This window comes from Lissotriton helveticus, chromosome 8, assembly GCF_964261635.1.
Source record: "Lissotriton helveticus chromosome 8, aLisHel1.1, whole genome shotgun sequence".
Classification (NCBI taxonomy): domain Eukaryota; kingdom Metazoa; phylum Chordata; class Amphibia; order Caudata; family Salamandridae; genus Lissotriton; species Lissotriton helveticus.
In genome coordinates this window covers 926,392,547-926,411,478 of record NC_136069.1, presented here as the reverse complement: position 1 = coordinate 926,411,478, position 18,932 = coordinate 926,392,547, and the positions used below count along the sequence as shown (strand labels likewise).

Sequence of the window (18,932 nt, the reverse complement as noted above, 5' to 3'; positions counted from 1 at the left end):
TGTGGGTGGTTCTGCAGCTGATACAAAAGGCGTGGGAGCGCAACCATTTTAAAAATCGCAGACCTACAGTATATAGTAAGAGGCATCCGGGACCACGTTCTAATGTCCGACTGAACTCTTTCCCAAACTGGTATCATGTTGCGCTCCCAAGAGATCGCCGCAGACTCGGACAGGAATACACCGAGGTATAACAAGCCTCCGAACGCCACCTGTAAGGCTGACGCCCAGGAACCCGCATATGCCCCATCACCCAGCACCCACAAGGTGGATTTACGCGGGTTAAGATACAGACCCGAAACCTCTCCGAATATGCGCATGATTTCCAGTACCCGTGGGCCCGATCTATCCAGGTCTGTAAGGAAGAAGAGGACGTCGTCCGCATAAAGTGCGATCCTGTCGGTGAGTCCCCCGTCCCACCTGAAGCCCCGAAGCTGCGCATCAATTCGCACCCAAGAGGCCAGGGGTTCCATGGCTAGCGCAAATAAGTACGGTGACAGCGGGCAGCCCTGGCCGGTCCCACGACCAATTGGAAACCTCCCGGAAACCGCCCCAGAGACTCGCACGGACGCCGTTATGTCGGTGTACAACAGCTTGACATACGAAATAAACACAGCACCCAGGTTAAGATGGGGCAGAAGCGCAAACAAGTAGGTCCAGCTCACGGAGTCGAACGCCCTATTGATATCCGCCAATAACAGGGCGGCCCGTTCTCCCGTGGCCCCCATCGCATCTACTGCTGTTTGTGCCCGTCTGATGTTGTGCCGCGTCGCCCTGTGCGGCATGAAGCCGGCCTGGTCTGGATGAACCAGATCAGCCACGTAGGGGACAAGCCGGTTCGCCAACGCTTTTGCCAGCAACTTAGCCTCAATGTTAAGCAAGGATATAGGGCGATACGAATCATGTCGAGTTCAAGTTCTATAATTTGTATAGCGCACTACTCACCCGGAGGGTCTCAAGGCGCTTGAGGGAGGGAAGTGTTTTACTTATCGAATATCCAAGTTTTTAGTTGCTTTCTGAAGGAGAGGTGGTTCTGTGTAAGGCGGAGGTGGGTGAGGAGGGAATTCCAGGTTTTGGCCGCTAAGTAGGAGAAGGATCTACCCCCCATGGTGGATCTGTGGATGCGCGGAATTGCGGCGAGGGCTTGATTGGACGATCGTATTTGTCGGGAGGGGGTGTAGAAGGAGAGTCGCGTGTTGAGGCAGTCGGGTCCTAGGCTGTAGAGGGCTTTGTGTGCGTGGGTAAGGAGACGGAAAGTTATTCTCTTGTTGACAGGGAGCCAATGGAGGTCTTTCAGGTGGTCGGAGATGTGAGCTTGTCGAGGGATGTCTAAAATGAGTCTGGCTGAGGCGTTTTGGATGCGTTGGAGTTTTTTCTGTAGTTTGGTTGTGGTTCCGGCGTAGAGGGTGTTTCCGTAGTCCAGTCGGCTTGTGACCAGTGCGTGTGTGACCGCTTTTCTTGTTTCGGTGGGGATCCAACGGAATATTTTTTTGAGCATGCGTAGGATGTTGAAGCATGATGATGAGACGGCGTTGACTTGTCTGGTCATCGAGAGGGAGGAGTCCAGTATGAAGCCCAGGTTACGTGCGTGGTCCGTGGGGCTGGGTGCGGTTCCCAGGGCCGGTGGCCACCATGAGTCGTCCCAGGCAGAAGGGGATGATCCTAAGATGAGGACTTCCGTTTTGTCAGAGTTTAGTTTAAGGCGGCTGTTCTTCATCCACTCGGCTACTTCTTTCATTCCTTCGTGTAAATTGGTTATGGCGGTGTTTGGGTCTTTGGTGAGGGAGAGGATCAGCTGGGTGTCATCTGCGTAGGAGATGATGTTGAGGTTGTGTTGGCGTGCGATGGATGCGAGAGGGCTCATGTAAACGTTGAAGAGGGTGGGGCTGAGTGAAGATCCTTGTGGTACGCCGCAGATGACTTTGGTGGCCTCTGATTTAAAAGGGGGAGGCGGACTTTCTGGGTTCTTCCGGCGAGGAACGAGATGATCCAGTTCAATGCTTTTCCTTGTATTCCGACGTTGCTGAGGCGTTGTATGAGGGTGCTATGACAGACTGTGTCGAAGGCTGCGGAGAGGTCGAGTAGGATGAGGGCAACTGTTTCTCCGTTGTCCAGTAATGTTCGGATGTCGTCGATGGCTGCGATGAGGGCAGTTTCGGTGCTGTGTTTGGCTCGGAAGCCGGACTGAGAAGGGTCGAGGGATTTGTTGGATTCGAGGAAGGCTGCGAGCTGACTGTTGACGGCTTTCTCGATGACTTTGGCGGGGAATGGGAGGAGCGAGATGGGGCGGTAGTTCTTAAGTTCGGTGGGGTCTGCTGTGGGTTTCTTTAGAAGGGCGCTGAGTTCGGCATGTTTCCAGTTTTCCGGGAAGGTAGCGGAGTTGAAGGAGCAGTTGATGACATCTCGGAGGTGGGGAGCGATGATGGAGTCTGCTTTGTTGAAAATGTAGTGGGGGCATGGGCCGGTTGGCGATCCTGAGTGGATGGAGTTCATCAGGCGGATGGTGTTTTCGGTGGTGATTGGGTTCCAGTCGCAAAGAATGTTGGAGAGCGGTTTAGGTGCGGGGGAGGGTGGAGTGGGTTGGTCTCTGGGTTGGTTTTCAAAGCTGTTATGTATTTCGGCGATTTTGTTGTGGAAGAATGAGGAAAGAGAGTTGCAGAGGTCTTGGGAGGGGGAGATGTCGTTGGTGCCGGCGGTGGGGTTAGTAAACTCTTTGACGATGTTGAATAGTTCCTTGCTGTTTTGGGTATTATTGTCGAGTCGATCCTTGAATGCTGATTTTTGGTGGATCGGATCAGTTGGTGGTGTTTGCGGGTGGCGTTCTTGAGGTTGGCTAAGTTGTCAGTGGTTGAGTTTTTTCTCCAGGTTTTCTCGAGAGTACGGCAGAGCTTCTTGGATTTCTTAAGGTCATTGTTGAACCAAGGGGCTTTTTTGTTACCTTGCTTGATTAAATGGTTTTTCAAGGGTGCTAGTTCGTCTGCGCTGTGGGTGATCCATTGTGTGAGGTTGGAGGCTGCTTGGTTTGGGTCCGATAATTTGGGAGGGGGGTTTTGGTGAAGCGATGTGATGAGCTGGTCGTTGGTGATTTTGTTCCAGTTTCTTCGAGGAATGGGTTGTGGGTTGTGGTCTTATTGTAGTTGAAGTGAACACAGCTGTGGTCCGTCCAATGGAGAGCTGTGGTGTGGTCGAAGCAGATGTGCTTGCTGGAGGTGAAGATTGGGTCGAGCGTGTGTCCGGCAATGTGGGTGGGGGTGTCAACAAGTTGTTTTAGTCCGAGATTGGCCAGGTTGTCTAGGAGGGTGGTGGTGTTGCTGTCGTTGTTCTTTTCCAGGTGGAAGTTGAGGTCTCCCAGTAGAATGTAGTTCTCGGAGGGGAGGGCATGTGGGCTGATGAAGTCAGTGATGTCTTCGCTGAATTGTGTGCGGGGTCCTGGTGGTCTGTAGATGAGGGTGTGGTTTTGGGGTCGGTGTGGATTTGGAAGTAGAGGTGTTCGGCGGAAGCGAGGATATCGTCGGAGCTGGTCGTGATGCGGATGGTGTTCTTATGGACGATGGCGATGCCTCCTCCTGTTTGGTTGGTGCGATCTTTGCGGATGATCTTGTAAGCGTCCGGGATGGCTATGGCGATGTCGGGCGCTGATGAGGCGTTCATCCAAGTTTCTGTAAGGAAGGCGACGTCCGGCGATGTGGTGTCGAGTAGGTTCCAGAGTTCAATGGAGTGTCTGTGGACAGAGCGGGTATTGAGCAGGATGCACTTTAGGTGGTTAGTGTTGGAGCTCTGATTGGAGTTTGTGGATTTGGTGTGGGTCCTGATGCAGCAGAACTTGCAGGAATGGCAGGTGAAGGGTCCATGAGTGTGTCCGGGAGCGGCTCGGTGGCAGTTTGGGAGTCGGCCGGGGTTAAGGGCTGAGAGGGTTGCGGCGTCGTATGTTATGCGGGCGGGATGGGTTTTGTGGGGGCCAAGGTGTCTGGTGCTGGGCGCGGTCCAGGCGTGGACGGGCGTAGACGGGCTTACCTTTGGCACACCTTCGGCGCACATGGGGCGCGACCGCTGCGCGTGAACGCTGCGCGCAAAGGCATCTGTCATATGTGGAGGGGGGAGGGTCGAGGGAGGAGCAGCTGGGAGGCGGGTGCGGGGCGGAGATCCGGGCCGGGGGTCACAACAACAAAATGGCAGCGAGCCAAAGCGGAACAGGACTGGGGCACAAACCGAAACAACGCAATGCAATGGTACAATCAGACACAGATGAAAACAGCACAACAGATGAAAACAGCACAATTGTAAAAGCGCACTTTGGCAACCTAGCGCTACGATATGTTTCAGAAAGCAATTAATAAGTCCACAATCAGGCAATCTAGCGCTGCGGTCTCAATCGAATTAATCTATTTGGCAGAAGCGCTTGTGGGAGCAAGGCAAGGTAGCGTGTTGCAGTCTGGCGGTATAGCGCTACGATACCAGGCAGTCAGGCAGAGCCGGGAGCAGTGTGAGGAGCGACCGCGTCTGAAAGGATCAGGATGGTCACAGCGTGGCTATGGGAGCGCAGGGCTTACAGTATCAGTGGGAGGGAGGAGCAGCTGCGGGGCGGAGATCCGGGCCAGGGGTCACAACAACAACAACAAAATGGCAGCGAGCCAAAGCGGAACAGGACTGGGGCACAAACCGAAACAACGCAATGCAATGGTACAATCAGAGACAGATGAAAACAGCACAACAGATGAAAACAGCACAATTGTAAAAGCGCACTTTGGCAACCTAGCGCTACGATATGTTTCAGAAAGCAATTAATAAGTCCACAATCAGGCAATCTAGCGCTGCGGTCTCAATCGAATTAATCTATTTGGCAGAAGCGCTTGTGGGAGCAAGGCAAGGTAGCGTGTTGCAGTCTGGCGGTATAGCGCTACAATACCAGGCGGTCAGGCAGAGCTGGGAGCAGTGTGAGGAGCGACCGCGTCTGAAAGGATCAGGACGGTCACTGCGTGGCTATGGGAGCGCAGGGCTTACAGTATCAGTGGGAGGGAGGAGCAGCTGGGAGGCGGGTGCGGGGCGGAGATCCGGGCCGGGGGTCACAACAACAACAACAAAATGGCAGCAAGCCAAAGCGGAACAGGACTGGGGCACAAACCGAAACAGCGCAATGCAATGGTACAATTAGACACAGATGAAAACAGCACAACAGATGAAAACAGCACAATTGTAAAAGCGCACTTTGGCAACCTAGCGCTACGATATGTTTCAGAAAGCAATTAATAAGTCCACAATCAGGCAATCTAGCGCTGCGGTCTCAATCGAATTAATCTATTTGGCAGAAGCGCTTGTGGGAGCAAGGCAAGGTAGCGTGTTGCAGTCTGGCGGTATAGCACTACGATACCAGGCGGTCAGGCAGAGCCGGAAGCAGTGTAAGGAGCGACCGCGTCTGAAAGGATCGAGCAGGCGGCCTACCTGGTTTCTGGAACACCACCACCTCGGTGTGTCGCCAGTCTGCTGGCAACCGACCCAGCTCCCGCGCTGCCTCCAACACAGCCCTGCAGTGGGACCCCAATTGGAGCTGGAATTTCTTGTAGAATTCGCACGGGAAGCCACTCGGCCCGGGTGCCTTTCCGGTGTTAAGCTGTGCCAACGCATCCCCCAGCTCCTCCACTGTAAGAGGGAGGTCCAACGCCGCTCGCGTCTCATCAGAGACGGCCCTCGGGGGCAGGTCAGCAATGAACTTATCGACCGCATCGACCGGGAGGCAATCCTGCGGCGCATATTGTTCCGCATAATATCGAGCAAAGCTAGCCGCCAACTCCACCGGGTCTGTCACCGTGACGCCATCGCCATCTGTGAGTCCCGGCAGTGTAATCGGCTGCAGGGTATTCTGACATAGCCTATGAAGCATAGTACAGGACTTGTCTCCCCACTGGTAAATCCTACTACGCGTGGCCAGCCATGCCTGTCGGGCCTCATCTAACAATACGGACGCATAGGACTGTTGCGCCTGTAGGAGTAGCCGCACCGCCACATCGTCCCCCTCCCCCTGGCACCGCCGCTCAAGAACCTCCACGCGCGCCGCTGCTGCAACTATGGCCTCCTTGCGTCGGCGACGAGCCGCCGCACACCACGCTATGTCTGTTCCCCGCAACGTGGGGTTCATGGCCTCCCAGACTATCGTCACATCTGCATCTGCACCAAAGTTCTCCTGCCAATACTGGACTATCGCCCCCGCATATGGTGTACATAATCAGCCTGCTGAAGATGCCATGGGGACATCCGCCACCAAAACGGTTGCTTCCTCCTGTGCAATTCAATATCCACGGCCACTGGGGAATGTTCGGACAACCCCCTAGGCAGGATATCCACCTATCGCACTCTACTCCGATACGCACAGGGCACGAACACACAATCCAGTCGCGAGAAGGAGCCATGCACAGCTGAAACATAGGTATACTCTCGGGCCGTAGCATGCAAGTGTCGCCAAGCATCTAGCCAGCCCAACCCTTCCACCATCGCACTCAACCGGGTGGTGGTAGCAACAGTTAGTGTCTCCTGCGGTCTCCGACGGTCCACACTCGCATCCATCACATCATTCCAATCTCCTCCCAGCACTGCCAGGGACTCCGGGATTTCCGCCCACACCGCTAACAGCCTCTCAGCTAGGGACCACTGCAATGGGGGAGGGGCATATACACTCCCAAACACAACAGGTTCCATACCCACCATTCCCTTCACAAAGACATACCGACCCTGCGGGTCCAGCCACTGCCTCTCATGAACGTAAGCCAACCTTCGATGGCAACCCCCCTGGAGCCCCTGGAAAAGCCAGCATGAAAAACCTGCTGATAGCCAAATCGCTGCAGACTAAGTACTTTCGTCCCCATCATATGCGTTCCTTGTAGTAGTAGTACATCTGCCCCTTCCCTCTTCCCCCATCGCAGAATGGCACCCCTCTTAATTTTATCCAACATCCCCCTAACATTCCAACTCAATATGCGCATGGACGCCCTAGGGGGCCCCGGAGTTGATGCGTCAGCCATGATCCCAGGGAACACAAAGCAAGAGCACCCAGCAGCAGGCCCGAGTACACAACACAAGTATTAGCAAGGCATTAGAAATCACGTGCACACCCCACCAACCTCCCTCAACGCCCCCACCTGCACCCCCCCAGAACACCCCCCTCAACTCCCTGTCCCCCGTCCCCCACCCCTATACCTCATAGAACACAGAAGTATATGTCGCGGCATGGGCAGCCTCGGGCCCAAAACAGAGCGCCCAAGACCAACCATACCAATGGATCCCAACTACCCGCTCAACCAAGAAGGACCCCCCCTCCAACTCCCACCCACGTAGGAGGCAAATAGCCCCTGTAGACAAGCTCCCCGAACCCACTCCGCAGCCCCACACAGTCACCAATGTGCAGAGCGAACAGTTTCAAAATACGCAGTCCACAGCCGTCCGAGCAGCAGAGCACATCCAACCGACTACTCCCAGCCGGAGTCCACGACATCAGCAGGCCACCTCACACCCCGATGTCCTTCAATGTTCCTTTCCGGATTGGTCAGAGTCCACAGGCGCCCCGTCTTGTGCCCCACTGCGAGAGGAGGAGCGCTTCCGCGACCTAGATCTCCCGTGCCTCTTACTCCGGACACTTTGGTCGCCCCGCTCCCGAGATGAACCCCTTGATGGACCCGGATTCAAGCCCGGTTGGGCATGTGGCCGGACCCTCACTGTCTCATCAGTCCACTTGAAGACCTCCTCTGGGGTATCAAAGAAGTGTGTCCGTGACTGGAATATCACCCGTAGGCGGGCCGGATAAAGTAAAGAATACTGGAGCTTTAGACCTCGCAGTTTCGCCTTGGCCGCTATGAAAGAGTGTCGTTGTTGCTGCACCATCCTAGTATAATCCGGAAAGATCATGATTTTCTGGTTCTCGAACATAATAGAGTCCTTTGCCCTCGCCTCTCGTAAGATGGTGTCCCTGTCATGGAAGTTCAAAATCTTAGCAATTACCGGTCGGGGCCGCACCCCGGCGGGCGGCTTCTGCGTCAGGGCTCTATGTGCACACTCTATCACAAAACAGCGTGACAGTGCATCCGGGGGGAGCCAGCTCTCCAACCACTGGGACAAAAAGAGTTCCATATTCCCCTTCTCGCATCCCTCGGGAAATCCCACAAAGCGGAGGTTATTCCTGCGCACCCGCCCTTCGGCATCCTCCACCCGGAGCGCAAGGCCTTTCTGAATTTTCTCCATCGCGGCCACTTTCTGCTTTAAGGTCCCCACATCGTCCTCCACACTCGAGATTCTGGATTCCGCCTCCGTGATGCGAGTCACTGCATTGCGAAGGTCCTGACGCAGCAAAGTCACATCGGCCCCAACCGCTCCTATCTTGGCGTCCAGCATGTCCCTGGATTGGGTTATCGCCGCCATGAGCGCTGCGTTGTCCGGCCCCGCGCCCTGGCCTCCTCCAGATGCTCCGGTACCCCCACTCGGCCCCGTGTATTTGTCGATGGGCCCCTGCTTGGCGGGCCCACTGCCCCCTCCGCCCCTGGTCATGTCTAAGGTACTATGTGCTGGGCCGCGTTTAGGCCGTTCGGGGGGGCCTCGGGGTTCCACTCCAGACCCTTTCGCGGCCGGCCTCAAGCCTCATACTGCAGGGGCCCCTTCACTCCTCTGTCTAGACTTCTAGGGTAGTCTGCGGGCACACCAGCTGTACGCCGCCGCCCCTTAGCCCTTCGACCACACACCGGGGCCCCTGGGGCACTCACTGCTCTTGCTGCGCCACCGCTTCCACTGCTCTCGGGCACTCTCGGGTCTCGGGCGCCACACCTGTAGGAGCTTCAAGCCGGCCACCGGACAGGGATCCCAGCGAGCACAACAGCGCTACGTCCAGTACATCGGGCAGGGCCGCCCGCCTCGCCGCCCGGGCCGCCTCCGGACACCACCACCAACAGCCAGGGACCACCAAACTCGAGGCCCCGGTCTCCGGATCGTCGCACAGGCCGCAGCTCCCCACCGACGTCCCCACAGCTCGGGCAGCCACACAGATGACAGGGGGCACAGCATGGCATCCACTCTCCGCTCCGCCGCCAATCCGAGACCCAGGGTCAGCACCAAAAGCTGAAGCTGCAGGCCAGCGCCAGGATCTCCCGTCCGGGAGTCACCAAAATCGAGGCCCCGGCTGAGCACACCGGGATTAGGCCTCAGGCCGCCGCCACCGCTATCGCCACTCCAGGGGGCTCGGGAGCTCCACTCACCGCACCGGAAGGCGCCCCCGCTGTCCGCCACCGTATCAACGCTTGGAGGCTGCAGATCAGGTCCGGGAGCCAGGATAAGTGAGCAAATTAATGTCGGGCCGATGGGAGCTCTAGCAGGCTGCGTCCACCATCTTCGCCCGCTAAGCCACGCCCCCCGTATCACTTTTGAGTCGATGCAGAGACGCACAATGCCACCTACCGGCACACAGGAGCAATACTGATAAAAATCTCCAGATCCAGGAAACTGGGGGCATTCACAAGGTGAGGAATATGTGGTTGGTTGTATAAGTCAGAGAGAAGAGTTACAATTGCTACAATTATTCTTATTGACAAACATGTAAGACAGTTTGTATACAGCCCCAAGTCCTTTTTACATAGCCAAACAAAAGTACGACATTTAAATGTAATGATCTATCAGAATGAAAGATAGTCTATTCTTACCGGGTGGGCTTGAAACAGGACATTGTAACTGTTTCTGGATTTCTGGTACATACTCTTTCGCCATCCACAGAAAAATAAAAGCACTACTCATCACTGGCATTTCACTAATATTGGTCCACAAACCACATTTCCTTAGATGACCGCAATCAATGCATAAAGTCAATGTGTTAGATATGGCCTCTGCAAAGAAAAAAAGCAGATAGATCAGCATCAAATAACTGCATTCATAAAAAACGATGCAAAGAACATACAACGTATAGTACACATATATTTCCATTAAAGCAAAATATGTAAGGCATTTATACTGCTCTTCGCATAAGGAAGGCTTTATGATATTACGTCTGGAAAACAGATGTCTCTAAAGCATTTATTTAGTAGTTTTGTTTCTGAGAACAAATCTAGGTTACTAACCACGGCATAAAAATGTTGACCTGGTACCAGTAATGTCAAAGGAGTATGGAAATAATAGTGGGAGGTTGGTGATCAGAAATAGGATAGAGTTTGGGGTGCAAATATCTTTACTGTTACTGTTCTAACCCTCACAAGTTAAGTGAATGAGGGCACTATCCAGCCAATGATGTTCTTCTGCATCAAAAGGAATATTCATACAAAATATGTTATGCACTCATCAACAATTACTACAAAAAACAAATATTCTTTGCTATGGAAAATTAAGTCTCTCAAAAATCTTCACCCCTCTCAACCCCACAATTTAAATTAGCAAAAGGGTTATAGAATAAAAAGGATAGTAAAGCATCAATCAACCCCATGATCATGTGAAATATAACAACCCAACACACACTGTAGACATTACTCACAATACAAAAACAACTCTGAAGGAATTTGTACAACACTTATAAGTACGAGACGTGTTAAGTTATATATCCACTTTGAATTACTCAACAAACCATCCCCATTATTTACCTGGTTAACAGACTATGTTATGACACAAGGGGTATAACTTCAAGAACACAAAAATCTCTCCAACACAATGAATCAACAAAAACAGGACATCTAAAGACAAAATGGCAAAACATATTCAGTATACTCCCAGAAATGACCCATGTCCAGAAATATGGAAAATGCAACAGTTTAAGGCATACTCTTTTCAGCTCAGTTCAACAGTTATCTTTTTATAGATCCTGTTAGCATCAAAAACTCACCAAGATATGCTGGCATTCAATTAAACATATGGCGCTTGAATGCTCTGTGACTTCATCATTTCTAGGAACTATTCAGAGAACTACAATGTATTTTTGGAATCAAAGAAGATAATTCGATTTGAATTGTCATTTTGAGTCCTTGGGCCTCTTGAACCTTACTAATAAAAAACTACTATTTCTCTATAATCTTAAAAATACAATTTTTGGAACTATAACATTAAACTGAAACCTGGATGCTCGTTGTTCATCACACAGTGGGTGGGCTTGAGTTAACAAAGCATGAGAAAATGTATCCTAATAAGTAATTGTTGCGGGGCAAGGAAGGCGTAGGAGTCAAAGTGATGCTTCAATGGTTTTTTTATTAGCCAAAATAAAGTTTCAAAACAAAGGGGGGAATTAGTCTTGTTCGTCGTCTCTAGAGGTGGTCCTTCGTGTGGCCCTTTGGACTCTGCTTCAGGCGGTGTTCCGGCGAAGGCAGGGAAGTCTGGAGAGTCGGAGATACTCCAAGGCGGAAGGTGAGTGGGAACAAAACACAAAGAAAAACGGCTTTTAAATCTCAGGCATTGTAAGAAGGTGCAGGACGGGGTGTGTGGGATCACCGTATACTTTCAGGAGGTGCAGACAGGGTGAGGGCGCCAACACCGGGGAAAGGTAAAGAGCAGTCCTAACCTGAACCGTCCCCGCCGCCTCCACCCGCACACAAGTCCTCCCTCTTCACGGATCCCAGGAATCTCGCGAGCACCTGCTGTAGCCACGTTCCTCCGTGAACGTGGCTGGGCGGTGAGCGGTGTCGGCCTCCAGGATCCTGGTCTGGGGGTCTTTCTACGGCGCGTTGGGGTTCCGAGGTCACACTCCACGTCTCCGACTCGGCAACACTGCTTCCTGGTTCCACGTCAGCTGGTTTCTCCCGCCTCTCGAAGACCACAACCTCATTGGTTGCTGTCTCTATAAGCTCCGTTGTCAGTGGAGGCCCCACCCCGGGGCTGGGTCGAAGCTCGGGTCTCGTTCCCAGTTAAAGGGCCAGTAGCTCGGGGTCTGAGGCCACTCGTGTTCACTTAGAGATATCGGCGTCAGGGGGCTGGGGAGACAAAAAAGGGGGATTCATGGGGGAAAACAGTTGGCCTGGTAATAGTTCGTCAGATGAGTCCAAAGTAAGACACAAATACTTTACTTCCTACAATGCAGTTAAACCATAAAATAAGAAGACTCTGGTTATATGTTTGTTGACGAAGTAGACATTCCCCTGGAGGCTGATTGATAGAATGCACAGCTTTCACGAAATTCAATAAACATGCCAACTGTAAGTAGGTATATTTACAACAAGGGGTGGTGAGGGACAGAGTCTCTGAATTAAGCAGAATACTCTCACCCAGTCAAGAGATCAGGGCTAGATCCAACACCGTTTTTTAGCTCAATGCACCATCCCAGTTTCAGAACCTGGCTGTATGCAAATTAGTCTGTTCCTGTCCCAGTGCATGATGGGAACAGGGCAAACCAAACTACAAAAGCCAATTCTTACACTGGGAAGGAAACAAGCTTCCGGGGACCGGTTTCTGGCATTACAGCCGTCTTCGGCCCGGCTTGCTTGAATCCTGATGGTGCAATGAGCAAGGGACTCATGTCTGAGTATACCCTTCCACGCTTAGGGTGGACAAAAATATTTACAACAAGGGGTGGTGAGGGACAGAGTCTCTGAATTAAGCAGAATACTCTCACCCAGTCAAGAGATCAGGGCTGGATCCAACACCGTTTTTTAGCTCAATGCACCATCCCAGTTTCAGAACCTGGCTGTATGCAAATTAGTCTGTTCCTGTCCCAGTGCATGATGGGAACAGGGCAAACCAAACTACAAAAGCCAATTCTTACACTGGGAAGGAAACAAGCTTCCGGGGACCGGTTTCTGGCATTACAGCCGTCTTCGGCCCGGCTTGCTTGAATCCTGATGGTGCAATGAGCAAGGGACTCATGTCTGAGTATACCCTTCCACGCTTAGGGTGGACAAAAATATTTACAACAAGGGGTGGTGAGGGACAGAGTCTCTGAATTAAGCAGAATACTCTCACCCAGTCAAGAGATCAGGGCTAGATCCAACACCGTTTTTTAGCTCAATGCACCATCCCAGTTTCAGAACCTGGCTGTATGCAAATTAGTCTGTTCCTGTCCCAGTGCATGATGGGAACAGGGCAAACCAAACTACAAAAGCCAATTCTTACACTGGGAAGGAAACAAGCTTCCGGGGACCGGTTTCTGGCATTACAGCCGTCTTCGGCCCGGCTTGCTTGAATCCTGATGGTGCAATGAGCAACTGTAAGTAGGTAGCCTTACTTATTATCATTTCCATCAACTCCTCTATGGAGTAGTTTATTTATCTATTCTTCATATTTATTCAGGAATGACCTAGCCAACTGGACAGTGTAGGACTTGACATATTACATAAAGATAGAAGATTAACAACAGAGCATAGAGAGCATATCAATAAAATGTGTAAATGTAACTATATTCAGCGTTAGTCTGTTCCGGAATGGGTGGGTGACAGACAGACAGACAGACAGACACACACACACACACCAAAGGTTACAGGGATGGTATAGCTGGGAAATAGAGTTTAAAAAAAAACCAATTCACAGGAAAAGACAAAGGTTACAGGGACATTATTGTTAGGCTCAGAATTCTCTTGTACAAAACCATCGAAATGCAGCAGTTATAATTATCTGAGCTAACTGTAAACTATGCCCCCGCAATGCACTGCATATGAACTCACATATTACATCACTCATGACATTGTCAGTAACATCACTCATGACATTACTGATGACATCTCAAATAACGTCACTGATGACATCATCCAGTGAGTGTAAGTATTTTTAAGAGTTTATGGGTGTTAAACATATATACTATCCTACTACATAAGTTAAATTAATATACTAGCTGTAGTACAAATGAGTGATACTATTTCTAACGTGTAATCTGAGTGGGTGTGTAACTGTATCTGTGTGTGAGTTGGTGTGTGATTGCATGGGTGTAAAAGTAGGCAGTGGGAGTGGGAGTGAATATGTTGCTGTGTGAGTGACTGTATGGGTAAGTGACTGGGTATCTGAATAACTGTATGAGTGAGTGATTGGGTGCATAAGTAGCTGTATGGGTAAGCAAGAGGGTGAGTGACTGAGTGAGCACGGTATGGGTACGTGAGTGGGTGACTGAATGATTGAATGAGTGACAGACTGGGTGTGTGATTGTATGGGCTAGTGAGTGGCTTTTTCAGTGACTTTGGTTGAGTTAGTGTGTGAATGGTTGTATTGGAGAGTGAGTGTCTATGTAAATGACTGTATGGGTGAGTGAGAAGATATGAGAGTGCTTGTATAGATGTGTTAATGGGTATGTAAGTGGTTGTGTGAGTTTGTATGGGTGACTGAGTGGCTGTGTTGAGATGGTGTGTGAATGGGTGTGTGCGAGGCCTAATAGGTGAACGGATCTGTGTGTGAGTAGCTGTACTGGTGAGTGTATGGCTGTGTGAGGATGAGTGACTGGTTGTGTGAGTGGCTTTACGGGTGAGTGAGTGGGTGTGTGAGTGGTTCTATGTAAGAAAGAATGGGTGTGTGAGTACTGGTATGGGTCTGGGAATGAGTATGAGAGTGGTTGTGTGGGTGTATGAGTAGGCATACAAGAGGTTCTATGGGGTGTGAGTGGGTGTGTAAGTGGTTCTGTGTATGATGTCACTGAACATGTTATGAGTGATGTAATATGTGAGGTCATAAGCAGTGCATCGCGGGGGCATAAATTATAGTTTTAAAAAAAAAAATACTTTATTAAAGTGTGACAGGCAATCCACAGATGGAGAAAGTCAGTAACATAGCCAGTACCGGAACCATCATAAGCCATAGAAAACATAGCGCGTTGAAAAACTGGTGTATACATCAGGATTGCGGAGTTATCATTGAACTGATACAAGGGTAACATTTTGAATAATAGCAGCAAAAAAGCATAAAACAGAATTACAAAACACAGAAATGAAAACCCAAGAGAAATCAAAGACAAAAAAAAATCATATCTACGAGATTGCAAGACCAAGACAGTCAGCCAGGCCGCAATGTGCCAAATAGCACCATGGGCAACGGTAGCAGTACAGACCCAACAAACGTCATCCATCCCCCCGGCATCTCTCGAGATGGGCATCAAAGAAACACAAAAATAGGTGAGCATTAGTAGGAAGAGGCAGTGAACAGTACAGGCAGTCGTAACCTGGCAGACAGCCCGGAACGCCGGCCCAAGCGAGACAACGTCGGGGGCGCGTCCAAACTGTAAGGGAGACGCATGAGCAGTGAATGGCTGTCAGAACGCTACAATCGTTGTAATGGACATAGTACCACCAGATGACACATTCTCAGCCGAGTGGAGCATGGGGCAAGCACACGTAGCCCCCATATCAAGGTATTGTCGAGTGTGGCCGCTAAGCAGCTCCTGCTCTAGCGCACCCCAGTTGGCGTGACAGGATGAAGCGACTGGGAAGGCGTTTCCTGAGCGAGTTTTGCAATGTATTGTCGGTATGGACCCCAAATGTCAGTTGGGCGGGAAGAAGTATGAAGTTGTTCCGAATATTCAACACTATTCACGTTGCAATAGGCCACACTCCTGAGCCATGAAGCTAGAGTCGGAGCACGTCGTGCGCACCAGAGCAGTGCCACCTCCCTTTTGGCCAAGAGGAAGCAAATGGACGCCAATCTGCGAAGATGGCGGGGGAAATTTGTAACGTAGCACAGCAATGCAATTTCGGGAGTAGCAATCAACGTCAGACCCAACATGTCGCCCAACACCCGGTGTACCTCAAGCCAGTAAGCGTGTAACCTAGGGCATGTCCAGGACAGGTGCGAGAAGTCCGCATGCGGGGTGCCACACTTGGGGCAGCAGTGGGGCCTACTGGTGTCAATTCTGTGAGCAAGCGCCGGGGTGTGATACATCCTTCGCAAGAATTTAAAGTGTATGAGCTTGTGTCTACAGTTCATGGAAACATCTCGGGTCACAGTACAACATGCCTCCCATTGGTCGTCCGAAATCGGTGTGCCCAGATCCCGCTCCCATGCAGCGCGCACCGCCCCGTCTGAAGCAGGAAGGGAGGCCAAGCACAGTTTGTAGATTTTGGACACCACATGCGCCCCTGACGTGTTTTGTAGTATAAATGTAAGTGCGGGGTTGTCTTCAGGGGGAAGGGGGAATGTGGGAAATGCAGCTCGTAACATCGAGCGGAGTCTCGTTAAAGTGAAGGAATCCATGAATGTTCGGTCGGTGAAGCGGGAGTCCTCCGTTAGAGAGAAAGCATGACCATCAGGGAACAAGTCGCCAATCGTGTGTAGTTGGAACTTGGACAGCGTACGACGAATCACCGACTCGCCGGTAATGGGGAGCCAGTGAGGGTTGGGTAAAGGTAGAGCAGAGGAATACAATATGTCTATGTGTAGTAATCGCCTCAGCCTGTCCCAGGCCCAGGCAGTGGTGGACAGCGGGTGTATGTCATGTGGATCACGAGAGAGGCCTTTGGGGAGTATTGCGTTAAGTGGCAGTGGGAGCGCTGCATCAGCTTCCGGTCTCAGGTGTGGGATCCTAGCATCCGGGTGAAACCAAGGGTGTGCATACGAACACTGCGCGACCAGGTAATAAAGATAAAAATCTGGTACCCCAAATCTTCCTCTCTCATATGGAAGAGTTAATGTACGCCAGGCCACACGGGGGTGTTTACCGCCCCATACTAACCGTAACAGGGCAGTGCGTAGTTGGGTGAAAAAAATCTTGGTGAGAGGGATCGGGATGTTATTGAAAAGGTACAAAAACCGGGGGAGGACTACCATCTTGACGATAGCAATCCGGCCAGCCATGGACAAAGGGAGACGGAGCCAACGGTCCGTATTATCTTCCAAAAAATCGAGGGCTTGTCCGTAATTCAGACGAATAATGGACACTGTGTCTAGGTGCACGTGGATCCCCAGGTACTTAACAGAGTCTTCGCACCATTCCAGTGGGAAGGAGCAAGGCCACCGTGTAGTAGCAGGGGTGAGCGGAAACAGCTGCGACTTGTGCCAGTTGATCCTGAGGCCGGAGTATTCGCCAAAGCGAGCGATCTCTGACAGCAGGGGTTGCAGGTTTACCTCTGGGGTACGGACATACAGGACCATGTCATCCGCATATATCGAGACTAAGAGTGGGCCGGTGCGGAATTGGAGCCCCCTGTGGAGATGTGTCTCCTGAAAGTGTCGCACAAGGGGGTCCATAGGAAGGATGAAGAGGAGTGGGGATAAGGGGCATCCCTGCCGGGTACCTCTAGAGAGGTTAAACCCTTCAGTGATGGTGCCATTCAAGCGAATGCGAGCCGTGGGGGCAGTGTACAGCAGCTCAACCGTGGCAACAAACATCGCGGGCATGCCCATCCACCGCATCACTGACAGGAAAAAAGGCCATTCCAGAGTGTCGAACGCCTTTTCAGCGTCTAGAAATATAGCCGCTGCCGGAGTGGAGGGGTCGATCCTATGCAAGACGGAGAAAAGCGTACTTAGATTCAGGGAGGTAGACCTATGAGGGACAAAGCCGGACTGGGCCGGTGACACAATAGTATCTACCAGCAGCGCCAGGCGTATCGCCAGCACTTTGGCCAAAATTTTATAGTCGAGGTTGAGGAGCGAAAGCGGTCGATAGGAGCCACAGACCGTGGGATCGCGTCCCGGCTTGGGCAGCAAAACAATGACTGCCTCACGAAGCGTTGGAGGGAGAATGCCTGTCTCCAAAGCCTCCGCATAAACCTCGACAAGTCGTGGAACCAGCTCTTCCTTATATTCTTTGTAAAAGTCGGCTGTGAAGCCATCAAGACCGGGCGCCGAAGAGCCCCGCAAGGAGTCAATGGTCTCAATTATAGAGTCCGGAGTGATGGGGTCGGCTAGGAAGTCTTGCATGTATTTCTCGAAGTACACCATGGCAATTTCATTGATATACGACCCTGGGTCCTGGCGGTCCCCAGGTAGGGCGGAAGTGTAAAGGCGGCGGTAATAGGCCAAAAAGGTATCACATATATCGGGGGTGGAAAAAAGGTGTGTGTCCTGTGAGCCAATTATGTCCGTGATGTATGCAGCCTGTCGTGGTGGACGGAGCAGCTGAGCCAGTAATCTTCCCGGCCTATCCCCTTCCCCATACTGGCGTGCCGTGTGGTTTTTGCCCAGAAACCGCAGCTCCCTGTCAGCAGTTTCCCTGAACTCAAGGAGTAGCTCAAGTCGCCTAGCCTCGTGTGTCGGCGAGGGATTAGCGAGAATCTCGCCTTCCACCGGCAAGAGCTCGGCCTCCACTCGGTCCAGAGTAGCACGGACCTAACGCAGGGCCCCAACATGCTTGGTGATACAGACTCCCCTGATGGTGGCCTTGAACCCCTCCCATAACGTGGCCCAAGTGGCCACCGAGCCAGTATTGATGTCGAAATAGTCCTCAATTGCAGTACGGATCTCCTCAGTAAAGGCAGGGTCCGCAAGTGCTCTACTCGGGAAACGCCACTGTTGTTCGTACCCACCCATCCTCGGCACCGCCAGGGTCAACACCACTGGAGAGTGGTCAGAAAGGGTTCGCGGAAGTGTGTTGAGATCAACCACCCATCCCGCCAGGCCCGGAGATAGCAGCCAATAATCAAGTTGTGTGCTGGTGTTATGGAAGCTGGAGTGGTGAGTAAAAGCGGGGGTGTGAGCATGCAGTCTGGCTTCCACGTCTAGCAGGGAGAAGTGTGAGCAAATAGCAGCTACCGCAGCGCGAGCAAGCGGCTTGCGATCTGGGGAGGACGACGTACTGTCCCTGCTAGGGTCCATTAATAGGTTGAAATCGCCTCCCAACGCCAGCAGCTCTATGTCCGAGTGGAGTAGTGTTAGATGCAGGTCATTGAAACAATCCGGGGAGTCAGTATTAGGGCCATAGACCCCAACCAAAGCAACTTTGTGTCCATACAACACACCAGAAAGTAGAGCATATCTGTTATGTTATGTTATGTTAATTTCGATTTATATAGCGCTAAATCACCGACAGGTCTCTTAGCGCTTGCTTTGGGAACCCGTTCTGGCTTTCCCTGCGAGATTACCCCTAC

The 18,932-nt window shown here is 51.7% G+C and overlaps 1 protein-coding gene across 2 annotated transcripts in view; it reads right to left on the bottom strand.

The window, feature by feature from the left end:
* SENP7 (SUMO specific peptidase 7) overlaps positions 1–18,932 on the bottom strand; it is a 1,147,653-nt gene that overhangs the window by 647,401 nt on the left and 481,320 nt on the right. For both annotated transcript variants that reach the window (XM_078657763.1, XM_078657764.1), the window contains exon 11: positions 9,669–9,848. In XM_078657763.1, coding sequence (XP_078513889.1) covers positions 9,669–9,848 — 180 coding nt within the window. The remainder of the gene's footprint in view (positions 1–9,668; positions 9,849–18,932) is intronic.